Below are 21,755 nucleotides of genomic sequence, written 5' to 3' on the forward strand. Positions count from 1 at the left end.
TTCCCCCCTGCCCTCCTGCCCTCCTTCCCTCCTTCCCTCTCTCCCTCCTTCCCTTCTTTCCTTCCTTCCTTCCTACTGAGCTATTCCCTAGCCTTTTAATGTTTTTTTGTGTTTTGAGACAGATCTTACTGTGTATTCAGGCTGCTCTTGAACTCACTATGTATCCCAGAATGGCCTCGAAGTTGCTTTGCTTCTCCTGCACCATTCTCTGGAGTGCTGGGATCATAGGTGTGCGTGCCACCACACGTGGAAAATTGTTTGAGACAGGATCTTGCCAAGTAGCTAAATTGCTCAGGCTGGGTTTGAACTTTTCAATCCTCTTGCCTCAGCCTCCCAGAGTGCTTTGATTCACAGGTGTAGCACCATACCTGCTTGTTAGTCCACTTAAAAGTAATATAGTTTAGGGATGGAGATTTAGCTCAGTGGTGCCGCCGCCTGCCTCACAAGTGCAGGGACCCAAGTTTGATCCCTAGTACCAAAAAAAAAAAGGTGATATAATTTACTCTAAAGGAAAGTAACATTCTGGTTAATAAAGTAATTTAGATTCTTTGAATATTACCATTCAGAATATGGAAATTTCAGGATTTAAACTATAAAGCACTCATAAAAATGATGATAATGAAATATGAACAGTGACTGGCTAAATGATGATATTAAGGAATTATCAATATTTGAAAATATGATAATAGAATTATGATTAGCTTTAAATTTTGGAGAAATGTACCAGTCTACTTGCACATGAAATAAGTTGTCTGAGATTTGCTTTTAAAAAAAATTTGGAGGGCCGGGGATTTAGCTCTGCAGTTCAGTGGCCTGCCTTGCAAGCGCGAGGACCCGAGTTCGATCCCTGGCACCAAAAAAAAGGAAAAAAAATAAATAAATAAAAATAAATTTAAAACAATTTGGGAGGAGCCAGGTGTGGTGGCACAGGCCTGTAATCCCAGCACTCAGGAGGCTGAGGCAGGAGGATCACTGAGTTGGAGATCAGCCTGGGCTACATAGTGAGTTCAAGGTCAGTCTCAACTAACTACATAGTGAGACCCTGTCTCAAAAAACAAAACAAAACAAAAAATGGGAGAAGGAGAAGTAAGCAAAGGTATAGGTAAAACAAAACTGGTTAAGAATTAATAATTATTAAAATTAGGTGATAATTTTAATTAAGTTAATTTTTATCATTGTGTAGTACAAATATTTTTAAATTTCTAAAATAGGTAAATCAGTAAGGAGAATACAGGATACTGCTAATAAATTTCAAAGGACAATTTTTTCTTTAATTCATAATGAAGGATCTTAAAGGTCATGACTATAAGTATTGATATATTTATAAAGTATATTTCTAATGAATATGAAATGCAGTTATTAGAATATATGTTGAATATATTCAGCTTTTTCTGCATTGAACTAGGACACATGATTCATAACTTAATAGATGAAAATGTAACTACAATTTCTTCTCCTAATTGACTTCAAGTTTCAAAAAATAATAGTGTTATCATAAATTTTAATTTTGGTGTTGTCTGGAAAATTACGAAAAGAGCAAAGTAGGTTTTTATTAAATATGGATGTTACCTGTTTTATTTAAAGAAATTTTGAACATCTTATACCTGATGCTCCTGAGCTGATACATGATTTTCTGGTGAACGAGAAGGATGCAAGTTGCAAAAGGAATGCATTTATGATGCTAATTCATGCAGATCAGGTGAAGTATTTTCTTAAGGATACTTTTATGATTGTATTTTATTGGGATTTCTTTTTTTTTTTGGTACTGGGGATTGAACTCGGGTCCTTGAACTTGCGAGCAGAACCACTGAGCTAAATCTCCAACCCTATGATTGTATTTTAAATGAGAATTAAAAGTATTACATAGCTGGGGGTGGTGGCGCACGCCTATAATCCCAGCACTCACTCTTGGGAAGCTGAGACAGGGGGATCACTGCGAGTTTGAGACCAGCATGGGCTACATAGTGAGTTCCAGGTCAGTCTGAACTAAATAGTGAGAACTTGTCTCAAAAAACAAAACAAAACAAAAATATTACATAGACCTAATCGTGTACCTATGGTTTGAGTATTTTAATTTTTTTAGAGTTTGAATTTAATAATCAGAGAGGCATTTCCTAACAGCCACTTCATAGTTTTGGGCATCAGGGGGGTAGTTTTCTTGATGTAGTAGATTGAACCTAGTATGTCATACAGTGGACCCTTGACTTACAAACTCAGTTCATTCGCCAGGGCAGGCTGTAACTCACATTGGTCAGATGAAAGCTCAGGTGCCTCTGCACAGCCTTCAAAGTCTTTCTCCTGTATCCTGGCAGATCTCAGTGTCCTTAGACATTGGGCCAGAATTTCTCAACTCCACACAGGAAAATGGTTGTTGTAATGTTACTTCCAGAACTCTTTAAGGGTTAGGTGTATCTGAGACCATCTGCAAGTACAAGGGGCGAGGGCTTTCAGGTCGTAATTTTAAGATAAGACTTTGTAAGTTAAAACTACCTGTAGTAACCCAAGTTGTTTGTATGTCAGGTTGATCATAACTCAAGGGTCCCTGTACATGTTAAATGCATACCCTGCAACAGAGCTATATCCCTACCTCCCATGGTCCTTTGTAGTTTTCAGATGAAATTATGTGGCTGTATTCTTTGGCACTCTGCTGTCGGGTTTTGATTATTTTATCCTTATGTTGGTATAGATCTGAAATTGTTTAATAAAAATAATAGCTTGGTATAAGGTCACCTTTAGGAATTTCTGTGGAAGCAGGGTGGCCTTCGGTATAGATGTGTATCCTTATTAGGCTCTTCCAATTCATAAGAAGATGCCAATTCTGCATCCATCTGTGTTGGTAGTTAAAGTATATAGATCTGCTTTTTTATTAACAGTGACTCTGCACACCTTGGTGGCATCTGATTTTGAAAATTTTGCTATCTGGTATTTATTATCATAATTTGGGAAATAATAGTATCATTTTTCTCCCAGACCTTCCAAGTTTTGAATTGTGATAAAATATACATAACGTAAAATTTACCAACTTAGCATTTTAACCTTTTTGTTTGGTACTGGGGATCGAACTCATGACCTTGCACTTGAAGGCAGTTGCGGTGCCACTGAGCTAAATCCCTGTCCCTAATTTTAACCATTTGTAAGTGTACAGTTCAGTGGTATTAAACACATTCATAATATAATACAACCACCATCACCATCCATCTCCATAACTTTTCTAATTTTGTGGAACTAAAACTCTGTACCTATTAAATACTAATAACTTCCCCTTACTACTTCCCCCAACTCCTGGTAATGACCATTTTACTTTCTGTCTTTTTTGTTGCTGTTGTTTTTTGTTTTTGGGCACTAGTGATTGAACTCGGGCCCTTGCGCTTGTGAGGCAGGTGGCAGAAGCACAGCCAAATCCCCAGCCTGTCTCTATGGTTTTGACTACTCTTGGTACATAATAGAGGGGGAATCATTTAGTATTTGTGACTGGCTTATTTCACTTAGCACAATGTCTCCAAGTGTGTTAGTTACCTTTCTCTGATTGCTGAGACAAATTATCAGACACCCAAAGTTAAAGGAGTAAAGGTTTATTTAACTCAGTTTGTAGAGGTTTCAGTCCATAATTGGTTGGCTCCAGGACAGAGCGACACATGGCAGAGGGGAATCAAAGAGGAGAAACAGTTCATGGTGCCCACAAGGTAGCAAAAGCAACAAGGGGGAAGACAAGCCTCTTTCTGTCCCTTATATTGTGTCCAGGCTACCAGGATTAGGACAGTACCAAGCCAATCAGTGTACTGATTTAGTAGTCACACACCATAATTCCAACATCACACACTCTAGATTCAGCCACCTCTGAAAAAGCCCCATCTAAGAGGGCCCGGGAATTTAGCTCAGTGGTTCTGCCAGCTGCCTTGTAAGCACAAGGACCGGAGTTCAATACCTGGTACCAAAAAAAAACAAAAAACTAAAAACTCCATGAGGCTTTTGGGGAACATCTAGACCCAAACCATGACACTAAGGTTCGTCCATGTAACATGTCAGAATTTTATTTTTATTTTATTTTATTTTTTAATGGTAGTGGTTATTAAATCCAGGACTTTTACACTGAGCTACATCCCTGACCCTTTTAGGTTTCATTTTGAGACAGGACCCTGGGCTAAGATGCCCAGGGTGGGCTTGAACTTTCTGTCCTCCTATCTCAGCTTTCCAGAATGCTGGGATTACAGGTGGGTTCCACCACTCCCAACTTACAGAATCTCTTTCCTTTTTTTAAGGCCAAATAATACTCCTTTGTAGGTATTTTTTGGCTGTTATGAATAATGCTGTGACCACGGTTATACAAATATCAAGTCCCTACTTGTAGTTATTTTAAATATATTCCCAGAAGTGGAGTTAGTTGCTGGATCACATGGCAGATTTGGTTTTAAGGAACCACCATAACATTTTCCATACCCTTGTGCCATTTTATATTATCAACCACACAGTGGTTCTAAGTTTGCCACAACTTTGTAAACACTTTTTAGTTTGTTTGTTTTAATAGTAGCCATCCTAATTTGTATAAGGTGATAATTTGCACACTGTCAGTTTATCTTCCTAAGTTTATGAGAAAGTGGCTTATATGGGCCACAATGTTATGTTCTCTTAAAGACTTGCTTTTACTTTTTTAAAAATGTTTGTAGTGCTTGAAACTCAGGGTTTCATCCATGCTAGGCAATTGCTGTATTTCTAAGCCACATCCCTTGTCCTAGAATTGGTTTTACTGATTTCTACTTTTGTTATTATACTATTTACCTACAATTGGGACCTGGTAAAAAAGTGTGTTAGTTAAATTTACTAATATTTTTACTGGACAAATGTTATTTAGTTCAGTGTTCTCTGTATCACACTAATATATGAGGGCCCATAGGAGAATTTTCCTTTAGCTCTATAATAATAATACTGTACTCTTGCTATGTTAACTTCTTTCTTTATTCCTTTACTTTTTTTTCCCATTTTTCCCTTTACCCTGGTTTTTTTCATTTTTTTATTTAAATGTGATATGTATATTTTTTAAGTTGCACTAAGTCCTTACATTGAATGAGGTAGAGTATGATAAATACATTCTTTTTTTTTTAGGATCGTGCTTTGGATTATCTGAGTACTTGTATTGATCAAGTTCAAACCTTTGGAGACATTCTGCAATTGGTTATTGTTGAACTAATTTATAAAGTAAGTGGTAATTTATGATGCCTAAATTTAAGCTTATGACAAGGCTAGTCTTTTTCTGGAGTGTTACCTAATTGCTACACTAATGTATTTTAATAATAGAAATGTTTTTACAGCATGGCCCTATTAAAGCCCTTTTTCTTTTTCCTTGGCTTATTTTATTTTCTAATTACTTTGTTCCATCCTTTGTTTCATCCTTTTCTCCAGGGCTTAAGCAGTCTTCATGTATTGGCAGCACTTTAATATACTATATCTTTTCAAATAATTGAGTATGTCCTAATATTCTGATAAATAAAAGGTGCAGTGACTTCCAGTTTTGCTGTGGTTAACAGATAATAGCTGTCTTTGCAGGAATGGAGGTTCCTCTCATGGTACCACTGATTCAGAAGTGGCATGTAAAGTGAAACAGGAGCGCCAGGGACTTAGCTCAATGGTGCTGCCACCTGCCTGGCAAGCACAAGGTCCTGAGATTGATCCCCAGTACCAAAAAAAAAAAAAAAAGGTGAAACAGAAATGGATTGTAAATATATATAGTTCCTTCCAGTTGGTTTGTATGCTCTACAGATGCCACTGAGGTTCTCAGCAATAGGTGTTCTCTGGTACCTGGTGACTGTTTATTAGGGTCTAGATTATATTAGGAGGAAATAGTTTATAAGTCATATGATTGTGCGTATTTTAGGAAAATTATATATGGCCATAATTAGCAAAGAAAAATAAGGAATTTGTTTCATAAGTAAAGAAACCAGGGTGTATTTAAAACAGGATAGAAGTCTTTAGTTTTCTCTCTGATAATGAAGTCATCTCAAATAATAGGAAATATTAATTGATTTTTTTATTTTTTTTTAAGACAAGGACTTACTAGACAGTTCAGGCTGGCCTTAAACTCACTGTGTAACCCAGGCTGGCCTCAAATTTGCAGTGATCCTCCTTCCTTAGCCTCCCAAGGGCTGGGATTGCATGTGTGCTCCACCACACCCAGCATGAAATAATTGAAACAATTTTTTATTATCACATTTTCATGAAGAGCTGGTATTTTCCCCTGGGATTTAGCTCAGTGGCACCATGCCTGCCTCGCAAGCACAAGGTTCTGAATTCGATCCCTGATACTGAGAAGAAAAAAAACCTGTTGTTTTCCTTTTATCAGCTGTTGACATTTATGTCATCCATTATGTTTTCCTTTTAACTCAGAACCTTGCATGTTTTCCTTTTTGACGTGGCATCTAGAATAAAAATTTAAACCAAATTTAGTGTCCTATTATAGCACTCGTATTAGCATATTTGGTTAATATGTCCTTCTGTTATTTTATGCTTTCTATTTCATTTGGGGGAGTATGCATATCTTTTATAAGCCATATGAAAACCTTGTGAAGCAATGGATATATAATTTATGATAGAATGAATAAATATTTGAAATAAAACTTTCTGAAATTACCAGTGATGTTTCATGTTACCACACCTCATGCTGGCCAACATTTTCATATGTCCTGTGGGACTATTCTTAACTTTCAGATTAAGAACATTAGCTGTCCCGTAACCTAACATTAAAAGAAAATTATATTTTAAAGCAAATGTCAGGGCTGGTGGGGGTATGTCTCTGTGGTGTAGCAAATGATCAGCATGCACAAGACTCTGAGTTTATCCCCAACCCTGGAAAAAAAATGAAGAAGAAAGAAAAAAAGCATGTGTCCCTTAAAATCAGTTAAAGCCTGAATGTTTTCTTTTGCAGGTCTGTCATGCTAACCCTTCAGAAAGGGCTCGTTTCATTCGCTGCATCTATAACTTACTACAGTCATCTAGTCCAGCTGTGAAATATGAAGCCGCTGGGACACTAGTAACACTTTCAAGTGCACCAACTGCAATCAAGGTATTTCTTATTTCTGGGGGCCAGATCAGTTGATAGATGTATTATCTCATCACTCTTGATCTAGTGGCATTGTAATTCACTACGTGGTTTTATGGCATAGAGAGAACTACAAATTTTGTAAAATTATTTGTCTCCTTATATAGTCCAATGTTCCTTCTCTCCTTTCTGCTTTCACACACACTCACACACACATAAATGACAGAAAAAGACAGAATAACACTATTTCTAGTTTCTAGACAAATGCTCTGGCTAAATAATGGATCCTAAAATGATGGATCTAGTTTATTATCAGGAAACTGATGTATTCAGAAAGTGAATTATTTGAAAAAAACAGACCGAATAAGTAGGAAATATACTGTTTTTTCCACTAGTATTTAAACAGTGTTTTTAGCTTTTTATTTTGAAATAATTTTAAACATACAGAAAAGTTGAAAAAATAAAGTTCCCATATACTTTTCTAGTAACTTCCATAATGTTCATGTCTTGCATAACCACTGTATAATTGTCAAAACTAAGAAATTAACATTGAAACAGTATAGTAAGTAAACTACAAACTTTACTCAAATTTTACATTTTTCCACTGATTTCCTTTTTCATGATCCCAACAGGATCCCAATATTTAGTTATGTGTCTGAGTCTCCTCCAATCTGTAATAGTTCACCTGTCTTTCCTTGTTTTTCATGTTCTGACACATTTGAAAAATGCTAGTCAGTTTGTTTATAAAATATCCTTCAATTTGAGTTTGATATTTTCTTGTTGTCAGATTGAAGTCATACATTTTTTGGAAGAAAAAGTGATATGCCCTTCTCATTATATCAAGGGCAACTGTGTATTCATATGTCTTATTACTAGTGATACTAATGATCAGTGAGTTAAGGTGGTGTCTGCCAGATTTCTTTACTGTTCTAATTTTTCCCACAATAGTCAATAAATATTATAGGGGATATAATTTGAAATGTCACAAATATCCTTTTGTTCCTCAGATTTGCACATATTAATTTTAGCACCAATCAGTGAGTTTTCTCAGTAACAATTGTACTGTGATGTTCTAATGGTGATTTACTGTTTCTGTCGTTCTAAACTTACCATAGAATTGTTATGCAAGGAAAGGCTGTCTTTTCTCTCCCCTCCTTTTCTTCCTTTCTTTCCTTGTTTCTTCCTTTCTATTAGTATGGATATTTTATTCTGTGGGTCATAAACCAATAATATCTTTATTTTTTATCAGATTGTTCTGGCTTTGGCTATTGAGAGAATTTTCAGATTTGCTTTTTTGTCCTTTGCGTATAAGCTCTATCATGTTATACTTTTTTAAATTTTTCTTAATAAATGTTGTAATTATAGACCTTTCTTTTTCTTTTTTCTTTTTTTTTTTTGGTACCGGGGCTCAAACTTGTGACCTTGTGCTTGCAAGGCAAGTAGCGACGTCACTGAGCTAAATCCCCGCCCCCGCCCTTTTTTTCTTGAGGTAGGGATCTTGCTGTGTTGACCAGGATGATCTGTAACTCTTGAAGTGATTCTCCTATCTCAGTCTCTTGAGTAGGTAGGACTGCAGGCACGCACCACTGTATTCAGCTATTAACATTTTTAATAACTCAGGATCATCTTTAAATTCTTTTTCTGTATTATGGAAAAAATTTGTTAAAGTTTGACCCTATACTGAAATATATTTAATAGCTATACGTACTGGGATTCTATAGCTTCTCTTTTCTACTTTGTTCCTTAATTTCAACCCTTAATTTTTGGCTATTAGTAAATATTCTGCATGTTGCAACCCCTTTCTATCCTTTTAATTTGTAATCCTTCTTGCCTTTGTAAGTTTGAATAATACTAAGATTTGAAAGTTTCTTCTGAACAAACTACATAAGATCTAGTACAGGGTTAATGAGTGTATTTTGGCTTCTTAGTGACTTGTTACTTTAAGATTTTATATTTATGACTTACCAAGATGTATTTCTTCTTTTTATAGGCTGCTGCTCAGTGTTACATTGATTTAATTATAAAGGAAAGTGACAATAATGTAAAGCTCATAGTTCTGGATCGATTGGTAGAACTAAAAGAGCATCCTGCTCATGAACGAGTCCTCCAGGTAAGGAGAAAGAGACTTAAAAGAGTTTTCAAATTTAGATCATTCCCAAGCCTTGCTATCTTAGTTCACTTAAAACTTTTCATGATTTAGCTCAGTGTTGCCATGTTTGCCTCACAAGTGCAAGGTCCTGAGTTCAATTCCTGGTACAAAAAAACAAAAAAACACCAAACCACTTTTTTAAGGCTAGCTAGTTTAAATTTTGGTCAACTAAAGCAGAACTTGAATCACCATAGCCTTTTGGGGTATTGTCTTTGCAAAAAAAAATTGCAAACATTAATTGATTTTCTTTTTTCTTTTTTTTTTTTTTTTGTATCGGGGATTGAACTCGGGTCTGATTTTATTTTTTCTATTTGTACTATAGTAAGTATTTTTAGCAATGGTGATATATTCAGTTGCTTTTGAATTTAATTTTTTGGAAAGTAAACACCAATTGACAATAACTGATCTGATTCTAGAAAATTGGTAATATGCATATTTAACAATGACAAAAATCATGGTTATAAAAATAAAGATTCCTAGCCAGGCATGTTGTTACATGTCTGTAATCCCAGTACTCTGGAAGCCTGAGGCGAGAGAATCACAAGTTTGAGCCCCAGCTGGCCAGTTTAGCAGCTTATGACACTGTGGCTCAAAATTAAAAGTTAAAAAAAAAAAGACCATGGATATAGCTCATTGGGAAAACCTTAGATTCAATCTCCAATACCATAGGGAGTGTTAATCAGTATTAAATTCTCTGAGTGTTCTAATTATAATGTGTTTAAGAAATTATGTCAGTCAGGGTGTGTCATGTATGAGCTGGGGATTTAGCTCTGGTTCTGCTACCTGCCTCACAAAGTTCGATCCCTGGTACCAAAAAAAAGAGCATGTAAAGGTACAAATCCCCAGTGATGAACGTCCTCATATTGTATACCTAAAATGTACAAATAAATTTAATGAATTAAAAAAAAAAGAAATTACATGTGCCTGAGGGTGTAACTCAGTGATCAAGTGCTTACCTACCATGTGCAAGGCCCTGTGTTTGATCCCTAGGACTGCAAAAAGAAAAAAAAAGAAGAGGAAGAAATTATTCTTGAGAGAGATACACTAAAGTGCTTACGAGTAACAAAAGTATGACAAAGCAAATGTGGCAAAATATTAAGTGTTGGTAGTATAGGTGATAGAACATAGTTTACTCTAAGAAATTTTAGAATTTTTATCAGTTTGAAAACATTTTAAAAGTTTACAGGACTAGGGATTTAGGTCAGTGGTGCTGCCACCTGCTTCGCAACAAGCAAGTCCTGAATTCAATCCCTGGTACCAAAAAAAAGTTTTATAGAAATAAAATCATTTGTAAGTTAGTTTTGCTATATTTGCAAATATTTACTTATCATAGATATTTTAAAGTATGTATCTTTTAAATATTGAATTTTTCAAATAGTAATATACTTAACAAAATTGTTAATAATTTCCCTTTTATAAGTACCTTTTTTTTTCCTTTTTGCAGTATTAAGTCCTAATTCAGATTGTTCACAGTTGTCCCAAAAGTGTCCTTTTTGTTCATTTGTCCGGTTTTAAATGATATGTCATTTTGGTTGTTCTCCCCTTTCAGTATCTTAATTGTAAACAGTATTTTTTTCATGGCACTGATTTGTTGAAGAGACCAGAGTAGTTGTCCTTTAAAATGCCTATCCTTTGGATATGGCTCATTACTTTCTTATACTGTGGTTAAATTGGCTCCTCTGGCTTCTGTATTTCTGTAAGTTGGGTCTAAAGCTTCATAGACTTAAAGATGGCTGGGCATGGTGGTACACACCTGTATTCCTGGCACTTGGGAGGCTGAGGCAGGAGGATCACTTGAGTTCAAAGCCATCCTGGCTACATAGTGAATTCAGAACCAGTCTGGACTACACAGCAAGACCCTGTCTCAAAAAACAAAAAATAACAACAAAATCAAAGTAAAAATTGTCCATTTAAATGTATCATATTTGTATTATTCATACTACATTACATCAGGTGACATAAATATCTAGTTTTCTATCATTAGTAATTTTTTTATTTGTCAAAGGATGAAGGTGACGATGGACAGAACTTACCATTCTGCAGTTAAAATTTTCTTCCTGTGATCAGAAAGATTGATGTCAGTCCTTAATTTTTTGTTCTTTTTCAGGATCTGGTAATGGACATCCTAAGAGTATTGAGTACTCCAGACTTAGAAGTACGCAAGAAAACTCTTCAGTTAGCACTGGATCTTGTCTCTTCTAGGAATGTTGAAGAGGTAAAGCAAAGTTCTGATGAAAGTTTTAAGCAGTCAGGCCAAAAGTGATATAATTCTCACTTATTTTAACTTTTTCCTATAGCTGGTTATTGTCTTGAAGAAGGAAGTGATTAAAACAAATAACGTATCTGAGCATGAAGACACTGACAAATACAGACAGCTCCTTGTACGAACATTGCATTCGTGTTCTGTCCGGTTTCCAGATATGGCTGGAAATGTTATTCCTGTGGTATGTAATTCTGTTGGTCCTAATACTGAAATTTTCTGGAATTTAAAAAAAAATTGTAATTATTCAGTTAATCTCCTGAAATCTCAACTGTGTGGACCTATTAAACCCAGGAGGTTTTTCTGTCTGTCCTTAAACTCAGGAAGATAAATCTCGCCAAAAAACAGACAAAAATAGAGTGCCTAGAAATAGTTCTGCATATTATTTTAATTGATACTTGTTATAATTAAAGTAAAATCATGCTATGTATATACATTTCTGAGTAAAGCAATTATTTCTTTTGTGTAGTAGTTCTTAAGAGTTGGGAGAATCAGTTATGGGAAAATTTTACATAACTAGAATATTTTGCTGTAATTAAAGGTTATTGTACTTTGAAATTTGAACTTTGAATTTTTTCTAAAATGATTATACTTTTAGATATAATTTAGGATTGGATTAATTTTACATTGTGGATTTCTAGATTTTTTTATTTTTATAATTACTTCATATAGAAAATACATATTAGTACTTGTCTCATATTTTGTTACATACTTGAAAATTCTTAAGAGTTACATTCTTTGAAATTTGTTATTTCTTGCCTTGGATCTAGATTATTTTCATCCTGTAAATTATGTGATTGTTGCATTTCTCTTTTTTCCTCCTTTCTTTTAGTTAATGGAGTTTCTCAGTGACAGTAATGAAGCGGCAGCTGCTGATGTCTTAGAATTTGTTCGCGAAGCCATTCAGCGCTTTGATAGCCTGAGAATGCTGATTGTTGAGAAGATGCTTGAAGTCTTTCATGCTATTAAATCTGTCAAGTAGGTTTAAAATATATTTTAAGTATAAGGTCAAGTATATTTTATCAGTTTCTGTCTTCAAACAACCAGTTGATAGAAATTGTAATGGAAAAGAGATAATTTGAGATAAGTCAAAATAATCTATAGAACAAAAAATGTTTTAGGATTGATTTATCTAGGTTGCTGTATTCCTGTTACTTCTAAAATACTGAATTATGAATCCTAAAGTGACTAACAAGCTTTTTATTTTTTAAGGAATATATTTTTAAACAGCATCATTTCTGAAAATTATTGTTATTGATGCTGTTAATAATTTTTGAGTGGGGGTACCGGGGATTGAACTCAGGTCCTTGCGTTTCGTTTTTTTGTGTGTGTGGTTTTTTTGTTGTTGTTGTTATTATCTTTCTTTAGCGTTTATTGAACGGTTGAAAATGCAGCCTAAATCTGATATTATGTATTTGCTTCAGATAACTTTTGCTAATGAGAAAAAAGTTGAATACATATTTTGCACCCAATAAATGAAACAGAACAGACTTGCAGTAATCTCCTTAGTTAGGAATGACAGAACCAATAAAAAAATTGTTATTATGATGTGAAAGTCTATTGATAAATGAAAGAGAGCAGATTTGCTCTTTTTTTTTGGGTACCAGGGATCAAACTTCGGTCCTTGTGCTTGAGAGGCAGGTGGCGGAACCATTGAGCTAAATCCCCAGCCCCCAGATTTGCTGTTTTTTTGAGAAAAATATCATATCAGAGTTTTTCTTTTGACAGCCAGTCTTGTAATGCTACAGTTGATATAATTGATTTATTTTTCTGAATAAATTCATATATAGTCTTAAGAACAAAATGACTAATGAATTTAACATTTTAAACTAGAAAAATGTTGCTCTCTGTATTCTATTTTATTTTTTCTAGGCTAAGGATTTAACCCAGGACCTTGCAAATGCTAGGCAAATGCTCTACCACTGAACTATGTCCTCAATCCCTACTTTATGTTTTTATACTTCTTCTATATCCTGTATTTTGTTTAGCATTTGTCTCTTCAGTGACTACAAATGAGAAATGAATTACTTTTTGTATTTAAAATAATAACATTTCTTAAAATAGAAAATGATAAAAAAATTTAATAACTCCTAAACAGACATTTTTCTGGGGAACGTTTTAGTATACTGTGTTTACTGATGGATTTACCTGTTTTAGAATGTTCCTAATGATTAATTATTTTCCTTGTGATTTTTAGAGAGAATTAGATCTTGTCTTTGTAATATTCTTTCTGAAATATTTCTCCATAGTTCCTTAGAACTGCAGCATCCTGTTTTCTTGCTTGAGCTTAAATTCACAAAGATTTCTGCTTCAAGATTTATTTTCCGGATCTGGGTTTCAGATCTCATGTTCTTGTCATAGGATCTATCGTGGAGCATTATGGATCCTGGGAGAATACTGTAGTACCAAGGAAGACATTCAGAGTGTGATGACTGAAGTCCGCAGGTCTCTTGGGGAGGTATGTTTTACTTTAGTAAACCCTGCTACATCTAGTGAGTTAAACTTCAGAATAATCTGATGGATAGGCTGGAGATGTAGCTCAGTGGTAGAGTACTTTCCTAGCAGGTATGGGGCTGTGGGTTTGAATTCCAGCACTTGCAAAAAGCGAAAAAGAAGAACAAAATCTGACTTTTATGTCATCATTTGCTTTTATGTTTTGTTAAGTATCTGGCCGAGAACAATGAAAATGTATTTTAATACCTAATAACTAAGCCACAGAGACTGTGGAAAATTAAGGATGCCCCTCAACACTGTGAAAGACATAACACCTGTCTGTGTTACTGATTTACCTTTCTTGATAAGATTTTGTTTTAACAAAATGTTATGTGTTGAAGAAGACTGATAAAATTCTCCTTTAGCCTGTGTGTTTTGAAAGAAGACCTTAGGACAAGGCTGACTTTAGACTATTTAGGTATGAAAATTGACATTTCCTTTTCCAAACAACATTATGATGGAATTTTAAAACAAACAACAACAACAACAAAAAACGTAAACTACTTATCAAGCAACCTGGGTTCTTCCTTTCTTTATTCTGCCAGTCTAAGTTCTTAACTGAAGTTCAACTTTTTCATCTCTAAAATAAAGAATTGAAATTGGTAATAATTTTAGAAGCTGAGCATGGTGGCACAAGCCTGTTATCCCATCCATTTGGGTGGCTGAGGTAAGAGGAATGCAAATTTGAGCCCAGCTTGGACAACTTAGGAAGATCTTGCCTCACAATTCAAAAAATGAAAACAACTAGACATACAACTCATTGTGAAAGCTAAATAAATAGCTAAAAATGTGTAGAGATGTAGCTCAGCACTCCTTGCATTCAGTCTCCAGTAGGGCAAAGACTTTTGGAACTCTTAAGTGAGATAATAGACTAGCATTAAGGAATAAATTCAAAATAGTACTTTAGTTAACTAAAAGGGTAATTGATAAAGTTACTTGTACAAATAGAATGAGTACTGCCTTTGGTTAATACTTCAAGGGGAAGAATAGAAAAGAGGAATAAGCTCTAATGAACAACTACTCTGTGATAGGCACTGACTTGTGCATTTTCTGTTAAGTAACTTGTGTCAAAAGAATTAAAATTCCCATTTAACAGATTAATTACTGAGGTTCAAAGAAATTTAATTAACTTACTCAGAACCATACAACTAGTTAGTGGCAGAATGAGAATTTAAGCCCAGGAATATCCAACTCCAAAGCCACTGCATTATTCTGGGATAGGAAAGAAAATTGAAAGCAGTGTCAAGTTGCAAAAGTCCCATTGGGAGAATCCCTTTTTTAGAGAAATGATTGGCTATTTAAATTAATGTAATTTTGCACGATATTGATGTCATTACTAAACTGATGTTTCCAATTGACTTTTAGATCCCAATTGTGGAATCAGAAATAAAGAAAGAAGCTGGTGAATTAAAAACTGAAGAGGAAATAACTGTGGGGCCGGTTCAGAAATTGGTTACCGAAATGGGTACCTATGCAACTCAGAGTGCCCTCAGCAGTTCTAGACCCACTAAGAAGGAGGAAGACAGGTAATTTATGGCCCCTGATATCTGCCAGTGGAATTACTTTTATTATAACTCTGTATAGAAAGCAGTCACTTTTATTTTCTCTTAGTAGTTTGCTTTAATTTGTTTGTGTGTTTTTGGTACTGGGGATTGAACCCCAGACTTTGTGTTTGTGAAGCAGGCGGCAGAACTGCTGAGCTAAATCCCTGGCCCAGTAGTTTACTTTTAGACCAAAATGAAAGCCTTCACTACTTAAGGTACTTGAAGGGAGGAAGATGCTTAAGTTTTCCACCCAAGAATTGTGTCAGTGGTATTAATCCTGTGTTCATTCCATCTCTTTTCATTGAACTGTTCTGCTTAAACTAAAATTATTTTGCTCACGTAGAAAATTCTACAGCGGTATTTGAGTTTGGTTGCCTTTTAGCATTTAAAAAAATACCTTGAAGATTTTTCCATTTCTCTTTTCTTTTTTATATTGTAATGCTGTAGATCAAGTCCAGGACCTTAGGTGCATTAAAGGGCAGCATTTTACTACTGAGCTACATATCCCAGCAAAAGGTTTTCCATTTATAGTTGATACAATAACATTTGGATATTTTCTCCTTTTTTAACTATTCATTTTTGTTGTGGAGATTATGAAAATGATGCCTAAAATTTTATTGAATACTTTGGTTATGCTTGGCATTGTGCTGAGGAGTTTGATACTCTCGACAACCATCTTGTGGGATAGAATATATTATTTCTGATTTATGGAAGAATAATTTGAGACTCAAAGAAGTTTAAAAACTACCCAGTAAATAAATAGACAAGCTGGGATTTGAAAGTAATTTATTAGCTCCAGTATGTGCACTCTTAGTTAAAAATATTTTCTTTCTATTCATCTCTTGAGTCATTTGAAGATAATATGTTAAAAATCGTATTTTTTTTTTTGTGTTGAGAGCTAACAAGAGAATCAACCAGGGTCCTTATCACTGAAGGGTGCCAGTGAGGGAACCTTTTTTGAATCATTGATACAAAAGCTATCTGATGCTTAAATTAATGAGTTTCATTTCATTCATTTTTTTTTCTTGGTATCAGGTATCGAACTCAGGACTTTGCGCTTGCCAGGCAGGTGTGGCACCACTGAGCTAGACACCTGGCCCAGTTTCATTTTCTTTTATTGTTTTATAGACCTCCCCTGAGAGGATTTCTTCTGGATGGAGATTTTTTTGTTGCTGCTTCTCTTGCCACAACTCTGACCAAGATTGCCTTGCATTATGTAGCTTTGGTTCAGGAGAAGAGAAAGCAAAATGTAAGTTCACTTATTCTGCATTTACCCAACAACTGAGTATTGAGTGCCTACTGAATGTATTGAACAGTGAGAAATCCAAAAATCTTCATGCTAGAGTTCCTGTTGAATAAGAGCTTATGGTTTAGTAGGGGAAATGGACACAGGAATACAATATGACTATAAATTTGACAAAGTGATACAGTAATAATACCATGTGCTTAGTCCAGTGGAGGAGATATAAGTGTTTATAAAATTATTTGTTTGCTAGGATTAGTGAAGGACCAAAGAAGGAAATGCCTTTCTCTAGCATCTTCATCTGGTCATTCCTTGTCTGCTTTATCTCAAAAATATCTTTTAAATGATTCTTACTCATGGTTCGTACCTTCGTCACAGCTTCTGACCATTCTGATTATATACTCATTCATTCATTTTTTATTTTTTATTTTTATTGAGTTTATTGGTACATTTTAGGTACACAGTTACATTCATTATTGGGATCTTGTACCTTTACATAACAGGTCTTGGTTCTCATTTTTTCCCCTTGTCCCTGCCCTCCCTTCACCCCCTCCTCCCCTCCCCATTTACAAACATTTTATTTCCATTTTTTTCATTTTCTCATATTTTTTTCTTTTTCTTTTTGCTTTTGTGAGACAGGGTCTCACTATGTAGTTGAGACTGACCTGGAACTCACTATTTAGCCCAGGCTGGTCTTGAACTCACAGCAATCCTCCTGCCTCAGCCTCCTGAGTGCTGGGATTATAGATGTGCGCTACCACACCTGGCTGTTGTATACTCATTTATAATAGTATACTTCCATTCTCCCGGTTCCCCCATCAGTTGCACTATTGTCCTATATTTCACACTCCTAAGTCATGTTATAAACTCAAGGATACATTGTTGCTTTTGTTTTAGTTAATTCTGTTTTTTTCATTTAATAACTTTTTTTGTTTTCTTTTTCTTTTTGGTATCTGGACTGAAACCAGGAAAAGTTGTGCTTAGCTTAGCCAGATGTTGAGTGTTAATAGCAGGGCAAACTTCAGATACCTTTCTGGGCACTTCTTTTTTCTTTCTTTTATTTAGTTTTGTCTGTTTTTTTTTTTTTTTTGGACCGGGAATAGAACTCAGGTCCTTGCGCTTGCAAGGGAGGCAGCAGAACCACTGAGCTAAATCCTGGCCCTTTCTTTCTTTTATTTAAAAAAAAGATTTTTTTCTGGGCGTGGTGGCGCATACCTGTAATCCCAGCACTCGGGAGGCTGAGGCAGGAGGATCGCTGTGAGTTCGAGACCAGCCTGGGCTACATAGTGAGTTCCAGGTCATTCTCAACTACATAGTGAGACCCTGTCTCAAAAAAAAAAAAAAAAAAAAAAAAGATTTTTTTTTTTATTCTGGTGAAATGGACATAACATGAAATTTACTATTTTAAGCATTTTTAAGTATTCAGTTAAGGGGCAACAGTTTATTGGTATTAAGTAGGTTCCCATTACTATGTGCCTGTCACCACCATCCTTATCTAGTGCTTTTTCATCATCTGAAAGTAAAACTTTATGTCCAGTAAACAGTAACTCCCCATTCTTTCCTACCTGCAGCCCCAGTAATCTCCATTATACTCTTTGTCTATATAAACTTGCCTGTTCGAGATACTACATATAAATAGAATCATGCAATATTTGTTTTTTGCATCTCATTTACTTCATTTAGCCTATCATCTTAAAGATATAACCATTTTGTAGTATATATCAGAATTTCCTTACTTTTTAAGAATAAATGTGTATAGCTTACATTTTCTTTATCTGTTTGTCTGCTAGAGTCAATTATCTTTGAAAAATACTGTAAATGAGAAAAAAATCTTATGTTTCCCTACATATTTACCATTTATGGTATTTTTATTTCTTTGTCTAAATTCAGAATTCTATCTGATAGCTTTTTTTCCCCTTACCTAAACCACTTGGTCTTAATACTGGGGATTGAACGCAACACTGAGATACATCCCCAGCCCTTTTTTTTTTGAAAAAATTACTTAGAGACAAGGTCTCACTGAGTTACCCAGGCTAGGCTCCAACTTGGAATCCTCCTGCCTCAGCTTCTTAGAGTTCTGGGATTAATTATAAGCATGTGCTATCACACCCACCTTGATGATTTCTTGCAATGCAAGTCAGCTGGTGAAGAATTTGCTCAGTTTTCATTTGCCTAAAGGCATTACATTGCTTTTCATTTAAAAAAAAATCTCTCCATAGTAGAATTATAAAATTTTTATTTTATTTTTATTTGTATCTTTGTTAATTTATTGCTAAAATAAATAAGGGATGATATAATCAAAATTATGAGTGGCTTGGTGATGTAGCTCAGTGGAACAGTACCTGCTTAGGACATTCAAGGCCCTGGGTTTGATCCCCAGCACACCACACACATACACACACACACACACACACACAGAAATCAAATTTCTTCAGTATTATAATAGAAATAGAAACATCAAAGGGTAGAATATAACAGAAATTCTTCCTTTCTCCAGAAAGCATTAAAGTTGGCTTTATCTATGTAACATTTTTTTCCCTAGTAGTGATAATTTTTGAGTTTTTCAATAATTATAGTTTTACTTAGTATCATAAGAAGCATTTTCCATGTTTTTATAAATGCTTCCTAGTCATAGTTATAAAATTTATTTATTTATTTGTGGGGGGGGGTTGGCACCAGGGATCGAACTCAGGTCCTTGCGCTTGCAAGGCAGGCCACCGAACCGCTGAGCTAAACCCCTGGCCCTATAGTTATAAAATTTAATAGCTGCATAATTGTCCATCAGGTATGTAGTTTCTTCATTTATATTACACATAACTGGACATTTTCATTTTAAAGTTGGGGTTTTCAAAGAGGTTTTTTTTCCTGATTAATTTGTATTTCATTTTACATAACATTTTCTAATATCTATTTTGGGGTTTTATTTTCTTTTATTGAGTTTATTGGTACATTTTAGATATACAGTACAGTTACAGTCATTATTGGGATCTTGTACCTTTACGTGACAGGTGACAGGTGGTCTTGGTTCTCATTTTTAAGAGTTTTTTTTTTTTTTTTTTAGAAATTTACAAGGCTGGGTAACTTATAAGATCTATTACTTTTGATTTATGAGCAATAATTTACTTTGTAACTGTGGATCATTATTGTTTATCTAGGTATAGTCACAATATAATCTTTTTTATACTTTTTTTTTAATCTCCAACATTTTTTGTCTCAGTACAATTTGGTTGTCTTCTTGTGAATGACTGCTCCACTTTTGAAAGTTGGCAGTGACCATTGATAATCTGTTTAAAGGAGCCAGATTTTTCATAACATACCTAGTTAATAAAATTTGCCTGATCTGATGCAAAGAAGTTTGTTTATTGACTTCCTGGACTCCTCCATTTATTTCTGCCACTGTTCATTTCTTTTTGTAGATCTGAATGTCTTGTATTATAGTCCTTTTGCCTAAATTTAACTTCACTTGTAGCGTAAATCTCTTGGCAAGGAATTCACTTAATTTTTGTCTGGAGAAAAGTATTTCTCTTACATTTTTAAAAGATAACTTGTTGAGTGTAGAATTTTTTATTGACAATTTTTCCTTCCAAAATATAAAAATGTAGCTCTATTGTCTTTTCCCTTCCTGGTGAGAAGTTTCTGTCATTCTTATGCCTTTGTAAAATGTGTTTTTTCTTCTGTAACTGGTTTTATATTTTCTCCTTAACAGTAAGTTTTAGCAGTTTAGTGCTTATTGTGGTTTTCTTTATGTTTCCTTTGCTTGTGTTTCATTGAGCTTCTTGGGTCTCTGGGTTTATAGTTTCTATCAGTTTTATAAATTTTTGATCATGATTTCTTTGGATATTTTTTCTGTGATTCCCTTCTCTTTCCTCTCCTTCTGGAGGCAGTACCCAGTAGTGGGGGATTATTATACTTACTCTTCTGGTGGTACTTCCCCAGGCTTCCAATTGGTGGGGGTGTGTATGTGTGTGTAGATCAGTACTAAACCAAATGTAAGGTCTCTTTTTAGCAAAGACAAACTATCAGGATGCAACATGGGACAGCTAGAATAATAAGCTAAAATTTACTTGTGGAAGATTCTGAATAGCAGGCCAAGAATTGTGAACTTCAGTATGAAGCCAGACAAAATTTACATAAGGTATTTTAATGGATGCTGAAAGGATGGGTACAATATAAAAATTAAGATAGCAGCAGCAGGTGATCACACATGGCATTACCAATAATGGGACAGTCTAATATTATAATACCATTAGGAATACAAAACATCATTTATGTTATAGCAAAAAGTGTGGATGTTCTTCTAGTTATTAAAAAAAAGTCTGTGTACTTTTTAAAAAGAATCATTGAGGGCTGGGGATTTTGCCTAGTACAAGGTCCTGAGTTACAAGGTCCTGAGTTAGATCCCTAGTACCAAAAAAAAAAAAAAAAAAAAAAAAAAAAAAAAAAAAAAAAAATGGATAAAAGAAATACATACCAATTGAAGTTAGACTCACAGAAAAGACTGAGTTCCATCAAGTTTATAGGCACAGAGAGATGGTGCTCCTAAAACAAAACCATACAAAAGACAGAGACACTGTAATTTTATTTAAACCAAAATTTTGAGACGATTTCTTGAAATTCAGAGTATAGTTGATAATTTGATATGTACATTTCTCAGGTGAGATAATGATTTTGTGGTTTTCATAGAAAACTCATGATTCTTAGGAAATGAATGCTGACATATTCATGAGATGAATCATATAGTTACACAAAAGTAAGTACGTACATGGGAGAATAAAGCAGATATGGCAAAATGGCTACAATTGGTGTTGTGTATCATTTGTTTAACTTTTCTGTAGTTGAGATTAAAAGGGAAACCATTAAAGATCATTGCTTTTTCAGTTGAGGGTTGATAAAAGTCTTAAAAATGGCAGAATAAAAGGAAGAAAATGCATAAAAGGTATTATGAAGATAAAATCTAAAGGATTTGAAGTTTTTTTCAGATGAAATGAAAAGTTAAGTTTATTTCTAAGTTTTCCAAGTTTATTTCTGAGTTTTCA

General features: G+C 34.5%; 1 protein-coding gene across 1 annotated transcript in view; it reads left to right on the forward strand.

The window, feature by feature from the left end:
* Window positions 1-21,755, forward strand: part of Copb1 (COPI coat complex subunit beta 1) — a 40,520-nt gene that overhangs the window by 7,274 nt on the left and 11,491 nt on the right. The window contains exons 5-14 of the mRNA XM_010615220.3: window positions 1,585-1,699; window positions 5,101-5,193; window positions 6,917-7,054; window positions 9,021-9,140; window positions 11,287-11,394; window positions 11,477-11,623; window positions 12,272-12,417; window positions 13,801-13,897; window positions 15,298-15,458; window positions 16,605-16,725. Coding sequence (XP_010613522.1) covers window positions 1,585-1,699; window positions 5,101-5,193; window positions 6,917-7,054; window positions 9,021-9,140; window positions 11,287-11,394; window positions 11,477-11,623; window positions 12,272-12,417; window positions 13,801-13,897; window positions 15,298-15,458; window positions 16,605-16,725 — 1,246 coding nt within the window. The remainder of the gene's footprint in view (window positions 1-1,584; window positions 1,700-5,100; window positions 5,194-6,916; window positions 7,055-9,020; window positions 9,141-11,286; window positions 11,395-11,476; window positions 11,624-12,271; window positions 12,418-13,800; window positions 13,898-15,297; window positions 15,459-16,604; window positions 16,726-21,755) is intronic.

The sequence above is a fragment of the Fukomys damarensis genome, unplaced genomic scaffold (assembly GCF_012274545.1).
Source record: "Fukomys damarensis isolate Sample0158 unplaced genomic scaffold, DMR_v1.0_HiC HiC_scaffold_16, whole genome shotgun sequence".
NCBI lineage: Eukaryota > Metazoa > Chordata > Mammalia > Rodentia > Bathyergidae > Fukomys > Fukomys damarensis.